The following is a 12,640-nucleotide window of genomic DNA, read 5'->3' on the forward strand; positions in this document are numbered from 1 at the left end:
ATACGCAATATTTCCATTGGACATAAACAAGGGTTAGGGTTAGCTTTTGCTGTTGCTAAATGGCCAAAAGTAGCTGTTTACATAGCAACCTTGCAGAATCGTTGCAAGTTCAATATAAACCTTTATTCCTTAACGTGCCAAGAGCTGTCTCCAGCACTAAAAAGCAAAACCATCCTTAACTCTTGATCTACTCCTGTTTCTATAACTTATTTGCTTCTACTGAAGTGAGCTTGCTGACCAGCTATCCCTGACCTGGCTGGCCCGCCTCATCACTTTCAGATCGGTAGCGCTGCTCAGAGGGCGTGTTATACCCTCTTTATCAACGGCTGAATCTCTTGGCAAGAGACTGGTGCCACTTGCTCCCGGCAAGAAACCATGTTTACTGGCAGAGAAAACGTAAATATAGCAGCTTTAATGACGGCATGGTTGAGGATTACAGATATTTTTACGAATGTTAGGCTTTATTTTACATTCATCTGTAAAGATACAGAGAAAATAAGGGGATACAGAATAACCTGCAGCAGAAGTCCAGAGCCTGAATCAAACTGGCATGCACTGTAACCATTCGGCTAACAGAATGTTTTGATAGTACATTTGTTTCCTGTTTTTTATGTGAAATCTCTTCTTATCTTATCAAACTCAAGTACACGGGACTACAACAATCATTATTCCACAATAATGTCAGAAGGACATTTATATTATACTTCAATATCACAAACACTTTTTAAATGGCCTCTCTTCAACAACAAGAGTGTGAATCATCACCACTGTGGCAGCTCAGCTTCTGCTGCCTCGGCCTTTTATTCTAATGTGCCCTATTATGTAACTCATAAGTATGACCATTACGTCAGTATTGCAAGTGGTATTTTACACATGCAATATTCTACTAGCATGAAGTAAATCCTGTTCTCTGTTAATGGTGTTATATTAATTTTTTAATTGAATTTATTGATCAATCTTTTATAACTAAAAGGATTCAAGTCCATATGAATAAAATTGTAAGTCTCCTTGATTGCTGCAAATGCCACAGAAATGAGCTCATTAAGAAATATTCATTTTTACAATAATTTTGAGACAATAAGGCAGTTTATCAGTACTGATGGTATATTTTGGGTTACAACCAAACCATTTAGCTTTAAGATAAGGCTATTGTAATCTGCCCTATGATATAGAGTCCTATCAACTTCAAGGTTACAAAATAATGCATAAATTAAAGGCCCCTTGTTTCCTACTGATGTCACAGTTTGGAGCTACAATAATGGAGCCTAGCATAAATTGTTAAACCTGCTCTATAAACATATTGTGACTTCATTAGCATTGCACAGTAGGGTTAAACAGCTTTCACATATTTATAGAATGTGCTCAAAGATGTTGGGGCATCAATACAACTAATGCTTTAGCCACTGCAAGCAATCATTTGAAGCTGTGCAGTGTAAAAACCTTTCAAAAAAACTTCTGAAAACCTCATCAATGTAAATAGTCGCTCCTCTGAGGCTGCACTGCTAGATCTAATCAGACAGGCATATACAAGAGGGAGGGAGAGAGAAGGAGAGAGGGAGGGAGATAGAGCAGTGATGTCAAAATGTGGGGAGATGGGAGCAGGGAAACACGTTTCCATGGCAACTAGTAGAAGTGAGTGTAACTGTGGTTGAGAGACATGAGCAGCAAGCAAATACTCACTTGTTCCTTAAAACTAGTAAGAAGTGATTACTCTCACTCTGGGTTTGCATTGTTACTTTAACAGTCATTTCAGTGTGTGTTCATTTTAGATTTAATTCTTTTTAATACATATGCTTGTTTTTTTCCACTGAGAATCTAAATGTGTGAGGTTTGTGTTGAAACACCTGATGTTCATGTTGCTTACTGCAGAATACACCTGACACGTTGCCTACATTATATTGGAATAGAAATAGAAATACATTAATGCTTTTACCCAAACTGACCTTCTACTGAGGAACTGCACTAAGGCTCCAATGTAAAAGGAAACCATGATTTCTTCTCATTAAACCATGTTTAATGAGAAGAAGAGCTGCTCTTGACAGAGATGAGTAGACAGGGACACCCCCTGTTCCTTGAAGGCTGATTAATAATTGATAACTAGTTAATTGTTTGTCAATATTGATGGTTCTTTGGTGAGAGGTTGCTACTTTTTCATTCTGTCATTACACTAAACTAAATGAAGGGTCTGACTTAACCACTGGCCTGGGCCAGCAAACGTTTAAGCAGGGTAAAGGTGATTGGTTGGTCTTCTATAAGATGAGCCATCACCTTCCTTAAGATATGACACAGGATCCCAGTATACCTCTGATATGGTGTGTTTAGGTCTATTGGTCGTATACAAAAAAAAATATTTGAAGACATCACCCTGAATCATTTTTCACGTTTTTGAAAAAAAAACTTTAATTTCAATACAACATGGTGGACTTAGTGGAAGAGAATTCATTGTAGATAAAGAGCTCATTCTAAATGAAAACACAATGATTCTCAGGGTTTAGCAGATTAGTCACTTGCTTTTGTATTTTCTATGTACTCTCTGTTTTTAAATGTAGTTTTCAATTGTTTGGTTACTGTGGTTGCTTTAAACGTGAATATTACAACCAATTTAGATCCACCTACATCCTACAGACTGGCCCTTAAGAAAGTAAACCTTTACTGACCTTGCTCCAGTGAAAAATATGTGTCATGAGTTTTGTGTTTGTAAAGAATATGATAAGAGTCAAACTGGAGACCTGCTGTGTGAGAGCATGTATGTTCACCTCAACCTCAACCATTCGGCTTTTAGGCTGCCCCGAAGTTTTTCGTTTGTAATAATGAATAACGCCATAAATCAGCCAGTGTGGGTGAGTTTTTGGCTGCCTTTCTTCGCCAGTAGGTGTGGGACAAATCATCATTGTGATATATTGTGATATATTGTGTGTCAGTCTCCCTTGCAATACATTATAAACGTACTGGCACCATTACTGAGGGAGAGGCACTTCATTCCTGCAGACATTTGACCTCTAAAATGATTTTCTTGCCGACAGTTCAGACACCACCAGTGAAAGGCTTTTAAAAAGGTCTTAAATTATTCTGATACACAACTTATAACCTCAACAGCCTATAAAACAGTGTGAGGCTCAATATAAAAGCAATATAGATTTGATTCCCTCATCTAATTATATAATTTTGCCTTTTAAGATATTCTCTTTGGTTACATGTATACAGATACTTTGGGATATATCATATCAAAGAACCCACTGTGTTGTAATATACTGCTGTGACATTACTATTAGCATATGTCATTTAAACACTATTTTAGTATTGATGCACAGCCCGGCCTGACTAAATAGAAACCTTCAATTTGAAGGACAGATCAGATTCTGTTGTTTATTTTAGATTACACATAGTTAGGATAGGGTTTAACTGTGACTGTCAGTTGGCAGGCTTATAGTTTAAGTGTGTGTGCGTGTGCGCGAGTGTGTGCGTGCGTGTATTACGCTGGCAGAATAGATAATGAGCTTAATCCCACACGGCAAGTGAAGCAAGTCACGGCTGGGGTTAAGGCTTACTACAACATCCAGTAGCACAGGCTGCAGCACCCGAGGTGTTGTTCTAAGATAAGTACAGAGGCTAGAGGAAAGAGGCCAGACTCTGCATTAATTCTCATCTATATGGTGTCCTTACTCTTCGTATTTTATCAGTTACTTTCAACATAACCATGGAAAGAGCATTCCAATGGGAAACTTAAACATAAGGTAAAACCCGAGCTAGCGAGGCTGGCTTTAGACTACTTGAGACATTTTAAAGATCTTCAACTGCAACCGCTGATTACTGAAACTCAAGTACATCAATGTACATAATTTTCATTCATGAAATAGCCCCATACCACAATCATTACAGAGAAACAAACATACCCACACATTTCAAGCGAATCTGCATGTTACTGGTTGTAAGTAGCAATATGGCTCATGGCTGTGCTCAAGAAATCCTTAACATGACCCTTAAATAGAACCTCAAAGACGACAGTAGTTAGAAGTTAGAAGGATTCAATATTCTCTACGTTGCTATACATTTAATCAGATTCATATAAGATATGAAACACTAAGCTCTAGTTGATGACCTACAGAGAGGTGAATTATTGACACTGCAAGCTGTCTCCTATAGTCATGATCAGCCTGCATCCAAATATGACATTGCCTTCAGCAACAGTAAATCTTACATCACAAATGAACTGCAAATGTCAGAGCCACAGCTCCCTTGCTGCATTCAAATTCGCCTTGTGCCTTTGTGACAAACAGTCCATTTATTGCTGGTCTTTTCTTGGTATTTCTCTTGGTCTTGTGGTGGAATTTAGACAGACCATAATTCCCAGCTCATACTGGTGTCATCTGCCAGGTTTATTTCAGCCTGAACACATTGTGTGATTGTAAATAAGGCTAGCATTCTTCATCTATTTTTTGGCAGCAGATCTTGAGGGTTCCAACCATGTTCTCCATCCAAAATTGTTAATGTCTTGGCTTCTGGATTTATTTATCCCTCTTTACTCTGAAGAACAAATTACTGATGTTGAATAAAATCTATAGCCTCTCAGACGTGGAGCTGTAACTCGTCTTTGACTGTATGGAGTCAATCACCCTGACATTATCCTAATAAAGGAAAACTCTAGCTACTTTCATTTAAAGTATTATAGATGGTCAACAGATGCTGATTTTGATGGGAAGAGAATTTGGCTTTTCCAGTTTCTGTTGAAGCAAAGTGTTTAGATGAAAAGCACCAGTCTGAAGACATATTTTAATTTGGAATGTCAAGTTTAACTGCAGAGAGATTGCGTGTTTTCCCAGAACTAGGTCAATCTTAACTACTTGAATTGTTATTCTCTGTAGGTCTTTTAACCAGTCTGGTATTGTTGGCCTTAAGAACTTGGAAACCTAACACTGATTTGAGCATATTACTCAGTAAAACTGCTGGTATGCAAGATTTATAAGCCTTCGGTTAGGTTATCCAATTAGTGGCACATAGCACCTTCTGAAAACTTGGGGCTGTCTTCCCTTCTACTCAGCTTTAAGTCGGTGTTCCAGTATTAATACAAAACTACACTGTCAATTTTCTTTCATTGAACTCTGGTGTAATTTAAGGTGTCAGAGTAATGTTACTGTAGGTTTTAGTGGTGATTATCAGTTCAGAGAAATAAGCACTTTAGTGGCTTGGTTTTTAATATGACACGAAATAACTTTGAATTAAAATGTTAAGATTTTTTTATAAATCAGTATATTTTGTTTCAAAATGGGGAAATATGTATTATCTTCCTCATACAAATTGATTTTGGAAATTCACTAACTATATTTTAATGGATTTGAAATGTTTGCCATTCTGCATCTTCCTTTTCAAAAACCATATGTGTGGGAATTGATAGTATCGATTTTGGTAACACATTAGTATCTAAAAGACAGGCAGAAAGCAGTGCATTATGAAACACCTCTGGCTCAATAGAGATACTGACACACCCTTGATATTGATTGGCATATTGGAAATCAATTACAACCAAGATTCTGCAGCCATGCTTGCAGCATATTTGGCTATAATTTACACAACACGTGTTGAGCAAAATGTTAACATGAACATGCAAAAATTCTCAACAATGACAATGGTAACATGCTGTTGCTCATCAGATGCTAGCAGGTGTTGAGTGCAGCTTAAGGTGTTATCATAAACCAATGTTTTGGAGAAAGTGCCCAGAATTTCACGGAAACGGTTCTCTGGACATTTCACTTAAAACCACAAAAAGGAACCACTTTGAGGCATTCAAGGATTGTATTGGCCTCATAAGTCAAGAAGACATTTCATTATTTGTACCATGTCTCAGCCATGTCTTTGCAGATGTGCACTGCAATGGCAGCTGTTACCTCCTTCCAGTTTAGTGATTTTTTGCCATATGGTGCACTGCTAGGAAAAGCTTTTTGAAATCTGAGAAAGGGGCTTGTTTTGTGCACGACTGTTGTTGTGGCTCTCATCTGTTGACTCTCTGTAATGTTTCACAGGATTCTTACATAGGTGATAACAGAGGGAGGTTGTGTTTGAGGCTGTTGTCAGGACCATAATTAGCAAAGTATGCTCTTCTGGTCATTTCAGACTTTTCAGACCCATACAATGTTGTACATGTGATAAAAGAAGTCCCTCTGCTATGTATGATCTCCTTGTTTTCTGTTGACTGATAGGATCCCTCTTGATTGAAATTGTCATGTGTTGGGGGATCCTCTCCATAGTCTGATCATTGGGGGTTAGAGCTCAACACGTAGGATATGTAAGCTACCCTATATCCTGAGCTCTTTCTAGGAGCAGGGGAGGCTGATAAAAACAGCCATACTCGAGGATAAATCAGAAGATCAACATCAATCCCTCCATCTATTATCTATACAGCTTATCATTTAAGGGTTGCAGGGGGGGCTGGAGCCCATTGAGCTGGAGCCCATTGAGCTGGAGCTCACGTTGGTTGAGAAGAAGATCATCAAACATGAATAACTTCAAATTAGAATAGTCTACCCGTGTAGTTACGTTTTTGTGTGGACCAACACCGTGGACCAAGAGACCAACACTGCTGTCCTTCAAGCTTAGCAAAAAAAATGCAGTTCCAAATGAATGAATTATGATATTGTTACATTAATTGGTAATTATGTTTAAAATTGGTGCTTCAGGCGAAAATGCCTTTTTCCCGTGACAAAAGTCTGCCTAATGAATTAAGACTAAAAGAAGAGTATGTAATTCTCAACACAATGTAATCGTCTTTTTTTCTCCACTGCTTGCTCCTTTAACTTCTATTATGTGGAGAACCCATGCAGGCTCTGGCCTACTAGGTTTTAAAATGCGTTGGTTTCAAGGGATTTACGTTCTTATTAAATTTCTAAGACATACAGTTCCTTCCTGTAATTTGGCCATCCCCCCTGCTTTGGAAGTGTTTTTCCGTGAAACTGGACTTGAGCTGCTGTAGCTTGTTAGCCTCTGTAATATATGAAGAAGTGAGGTGTTTGTCGGAGAGCAATTACCCTGTCCTCTTGTACCTTACTTTGTGAAACGTGAAAGAGGAGCTGCCACTCTGCTTTTGATCTGAGAGAAACAATTAATGCGTGGGCTATAAAATAATTGAATTTGTACAACTGTGGGTGTTCTTGTATTTTTAATGTTCTACAGAACAGGGAGAAATGATTTAGCGAGAGGCAGGGAAGAGGATGAGAGATCATGTGATGGAAATTCCCTTTGGCATCTTCATCATCTTGAGTGTCAGCTTGGAAGATATGAGAACAGCCTTGTTGGTTTTAATTTAGGAAAAGCAGTGTTGGGAAGTTTATTGACAGCGTTTACAAACTGTCTTTCTGCTTTATGAATTTTAATCATGATGAGAGTTTCTGATATTCAAACACTTGATAGAATTTTCATTCATGTTGTGAATGTTCCTGTTTCTCCATTATTTAGCTGTAAAGGTTAGGAATATACTCTGGATTGAGTTGTTAGTCAGGGCTGGGCGATAAACAATAAAGATAATTATTACGAAATAACATTTCCTCGATTGAAATATAAGAGATGGTCCATACAACGTCAATAGAGCTCATTCCATCCATTTGTTGACAGAAAATATGAACGGCCAATGATAATGAGAATAGCGCTGTGCAGAACCAATCATTAAACTGGAAAAGAGTTACAGCCATGTCAGGTCAGATTGACACACACAGCGCAGAGCGTAGGAGCAGCAGCCGGCAGCAGCACACATGCTAATGTTTGGGCTACTGCAGCCGTGCACAACACTATATCAGGAGTGGGAGCGAGATAAAAGAGAAAAATGACGACAGAAAATGCTAACGAAAAACTTGAGCGACAGCGTCACCGAAGAAGACATCCCACGGACACAGCCCAAGGCTCCAAAGACGAGGACATTGTTGAAAAGAAGGGTCAGAGCAATTCCGTAGTGTGGGGATATTATGGCTATTTAAAGTCCGACAAGGAGCAGAGTAGCGTGCACTGCAAATCCGGGAAAGAATGTTCCCACAAGGACAGGTCATACCACCAATCTTTTTTACCATCTGAAGCAGAAATTACAGAAATAGTGATTTGATTTATATAAATCAACATCGACTAATATGAATAAATGATCGTGATTCTTTTCCATATCGCCCAGCCCTAGCTGTAACAGACTGCATTCATTCTACTTAGATGCAGCATATACACTGGCATCTGTGTGCAATGTATCCATGGCTTTATAAAACACATGAATAACTTTTGCTCTCAATTTCCTCCTCAAATGAAATGCTATTGTAAGCATTTTGTATATTCCAGCATGATTCTGCAGCCTCTGCATTACACTGATGTATTACAGAGTATACACTAAATCCTGAACTTCTGATCTTCGTTCGGTTTTGACTACAGAGGAGTCTCTAACGTTTCATGGACCTAAATAATGAAGCCCATTTAATTTGACCTTCATTCAGGTTTTTACTTAATTGGACTTTTATAATAGGTTTATCCTGACATAAGGGCTGAACATATAGTTTTTCCTTTTTCCTTATTATGTTCTAGTTTCAGCCATTGTTTTTGTTTACATAGCATATTTCCCATGGTGCTTTTTCCTGGATTGTGAATCAGTGTTTGTGTAAAGTGCGTCCAGACATTGGATGTGATAATGGGCTGTACAAATGCACTTCCCCAGACTTAAATAATCATCATCATGCCTCCACTGCAAATTAGTTGCCTGTTTGTTTGCCTTAATGAATACCAACCGTACTTATTTCCACGGCACAATTAGAACAAAATGGTTATCCATAAAATTAGCATAACATTGTTTTAGTTAGAATGGGGATAATTTGACAGCAGAGACAGTGAAAAAAAAACGTGTGCTTCACCTTAACACTGGCTCTGTTGAGATGATGGATTTCACTCTGCAGCAAACTGTACGTGGAAGCTATAAAATAAAGTGTAGGATTTCTACCTTTTGATAAAACTGGAATCTAAGTATGTATAATGGATTTTTTTTTGTGCAATGAAAGTATTATCACTATTATCTACTGGTTTGCCTGTGCTTTATTGACTGTGTGCCTTGGATATTTTTATACCACTATTAGTTTTTTTTTACTCGAATCGAAAATTGATATTTGATTGATTCGCAATAAGTACAGTAAGTTCTACACTAAAGCCACTTGATGCACATTTTACTATGAGTAGTTGCCTGCATGATGCAACCACTTGCACTTTAGTTTTTTCTTTGTTCAGATACATTGACCAAGTGAGCAAATCAAAAAGGAAACCATTCGCCAAACATATACTATAAATAGATAAATCTCAAAAGGGAATTTCTTCAACTTTTGATCAGTTGTCACTTCACTCAGAGACAAAGTAATTTTTTTTTCATTTGTCAAAGGTTACAGTGACCTTTATATCAATCTGGGAAAAAAAAGTATGTAGAAACTGCACTGGTTGGTGCAGGCATACAACCGCAGAGCGGAAATTCGAGTTGTTTGTAACAAGTTAGTCATTCCTCCTCTCTCTAAAACATTTAGTTTTATGTGTTAGAGCTTCAGTATTTAAGCCCAGTAGTTCTCAATACGTTTAAAGAGGATTTTAGGGTTTTAAGTAAATCTAAAAGTCAGAATTAGACGGAAGCTTTAATTAACAATCTGATTCAAATAATGACAATGTGTTAACAGCTGCAGGGCTCATACATTTTATAGCTCCAATGCACTAGAATTAACCAACCATTGTAAAGCAAACAAACATCAAAAGGTCAGAACATCAATTAAGGGATTAGAAATGTTTTTGAAATGTGACAAAAGTAAATCAATTACTGCCTTTTCGCCTCATGTGTTGACATTAAAGAAAACATTTGACGTTTTCTTTCCTAATGTCAATTAACTCTATGTGCCCACTTCCATCCTGAGCTCCAGTGGTCTATACACGTTCACACATTCTTACTCATGTATTATATACAGCAGGAGTTTGGGCCCCATTTAATCCCACTCCCTAGACAACCACAGGAACGCTTAACACTCCTGTGGGAGATTCTGCAGGAAACAAGTGAAGCTTTGTTCTAATTAAGTGCAGAAGAGTTTCAGACCATTTTTCTGTCTGTCTCAAATAACAAAAATCTGTTTTTTCATTTGGTTTTTGATGAAGTGAAGGCTGTCACTGAGAGACGCAGTACATTTATCTTGCTAGACACAGCATGGTTTCCCCAAGTCTTTAAACCATCCTAAATATAAAATCTCTCAAAGTGAATTGGCAGCACAGCATCGGTAAGAACCAATGCTGTGCACTTTGAATGTTAACTGAATAATTTCAGTGATGCTTGATGTCATTATTCTTGAAAGGACAAGAAGACTGCAGGCAAAAGGGGGAAAGGGAATGTCCGTTTCTTTGGTAATTGGGCTGTGCAAGTCATAACTGGCAAAGTCAGGTTCTTGATGTACATGACCATTGCTTTCTGCAGATTTTATTTCCTTTTTCGGACAATGAAAATATTGATGCATGATCAAAGAAGTGGACGTCACCTACAGGCTGAGAATATAAGTAGCTACTGTAAACCAGTATTAGGTTATTTTTGTAATATTTATATTATTTATTTATGATTTATAAATTATTAAGAATTTCCTTCATGGTTGGATGGGTTATTTATTATGATTAGCATCTTTCTGATTTGGCGTTGTATGTTCTTTTTCTCTTGTAGTGTCACTGGAAGTGCAGATCACACCAAGTCAGGGTGAGATCAGCCTGGGGGAGTCCAAATTCTTCATGTGTGAGGGTAAGTAAATCAAACCGTCACGACTATTGTCCTTTAAACTGCTTAAAGATCAGCGGGTCAGTAAATACCAACTCATGTTAAACAATTTGTCTTAAACATTGTTCAAACTATTAAAACTGTATTTCAAAATTCGAATACCACGTATGATATGTTAACAACACATTTAGAATGGGAAATAAAATGGTGTCTCAGGTTTAAGTATTTCACTTTGATAGGGCTTCAAAAGAGAAATGCACGCGCGCACACAAACACGTGTGTGTGTATATATAGTTCTCTCTTATACCTGCCATCCTTTAATTACCAAACCACCAAGGTGCAAGTGACTTTTGAAGGGAATGTGAGAATCCACTCTGGTTGTTTTACCTAGAAGACATCCATTATTAATTAAAGGACTGAGTACAACCCTTTTGATCCAAGCGTCTGGTGCAGTGACCTAAACTAAACATGCTCTTAACGTGCTTATACCATGGACTTGAAACCATGTGCATGGATTGTTAGAGAAGAGACAATATAACTGGCACTTAAAGGCAGATTTATTTATAGAGCATGTTTCAAACACGAATCAAAGGTACATCAAAGTGCCTCTCATATAGACAGAGACCCAATATTCAGACCCAACAAACAATTCAACTCAGAACCAAATCTATAAAAATAGATAATTAGATTGATGAATAAATACATTTGGATAAAAGACAAATAGACAGAAAATAATAGTGCAAAGTTAAAGTGCTGTTACACTGCAGTAACAGGTTGTTAGGAGCCCCAAATGCAACAAAGGACATGAAAGTGCAGTGTAGAAATCAATCAATCAAAGACACAGGGTGCCAGGGTATTTCTTAGAGGAGATTAGAAATGTATAAAGCACTTGAGATAATTTGAATAATTTGAATAAGTAAATTGCATCAGTGCAGGGACTTATAACATAATAATACAGAGAACTAGTACAAGTAATCCTCAATCGTGCATTCTTTTGCAAAACTGCATCCCTTCACAAGACATTATTTAAAAACCTTTAGTGGTGATTCAAAGGTCTTGGATGTTTATCACGTATCCATGCAGCTCCCTTTATGTTCTCTTTCCTATTGCCGTGCCCATTGGTTTAAAGTGTCATTTCAAATGTATGAACCAATGTCGTCTGTTCATGCAGAAGAATATCCAAAGCCACAGCGTTGAGTCTGTGGACACTGGTTGACCTCCCTGATGTTTAATGTATACCTTAACAAATGCTTGTTTACTTATGTGCTGCTCCTAACTGTGCTCTCAGCTGTAGGTGTTGCCAAGCAGATAGACTGGTTTGGACCGAATGGCGACAGGATAGAACCGAACAGACCCGACATAACGGTAACCCGTAACGATGAGTCAACCTCCACCCTCACGCTGTATAAAGCTGGGACTGAGAATGCGGGGACATACAAGTGTGTCGCTACCAATGGAGACCAGCAAGGGGAGTCAACCGTTAAAGTGAAAATCTTTCGTAAGTTTTCCTCCCACCTTACACACCCGGCGAATTATTGAGCGGTACAAGCACACAGGGAACAAAATCTTGTTTATTGAACTCAAAGTATTTTATTGACTGCTCAAGGGCAACACATTACTCTTTTTTCTTTTCAACTGAGGATAGATTTTTCATCAGTTCAATAAACGGTCGGAAGACCATTAGAGGGCTGCTTAATGATCCTGTCTGTTGTGTGGTTCTTGTGAGTAATGGCCTTTATTTTCCATGAATGCCAAACATCAGAAAATGTCCATCAGCAGCAAAAATCCTGTAATTTTCCAAACAGACCTGTCGTGTCATTTCAGTGTTTAATGTCTTTAAGACAATGCATAGAATCAATGTAGGGTGTCTATTTCAAAATGAGACAGAAGTTCTATTCTTCAGCT

The 12,640-nt window shown here is 37.9% G+C and overlaps 1 protein-coding gene across 1 annotated transcript in view; it reads left to right on the top strand.

Moving 5' to 3' along the window:
• Nucleotides 1–7,810: 7,810 nt before the first annotated feature.
• The window catches only part of ncam1b (neural cell adhesion molecule 1b), a 38,948-nt gene continuing 34,118 nt past the window's right edge, over nucleotides 7,811–12,640 (top strand). The window contains exons 1-3 of the mRNA XM_061072532.1: nucleotides 7,811–7,919; nucleotides 10,685–10,759; nucleotides 12,024–12,233. Of these exons, the coding sequence (XP_060928515.1) occupies nucleotides 7,811–7,919; nucleotides 10,685–10,759; nucleotides 12,024–12,233 (394 nt within the window). The remainder of the gene's footprint in view (nucleotides 7,920–10,684; nucleotides 10,760–12,023; nucleotides 12,234–12,640) is intronic.

Source organism: Limanda limanda, chromosome 6 (genome assembly GCF_963576545.1).
Source record: "Limanda limanda chromosome 6, fLimLim1.1, whole genome shotgun sequence".
NCBI lineage: Eukaryota > Metazoa > Chordata > Actinopteri > Pleuronectiformes > Pleuronectidae > Limanda > Limanda limanda.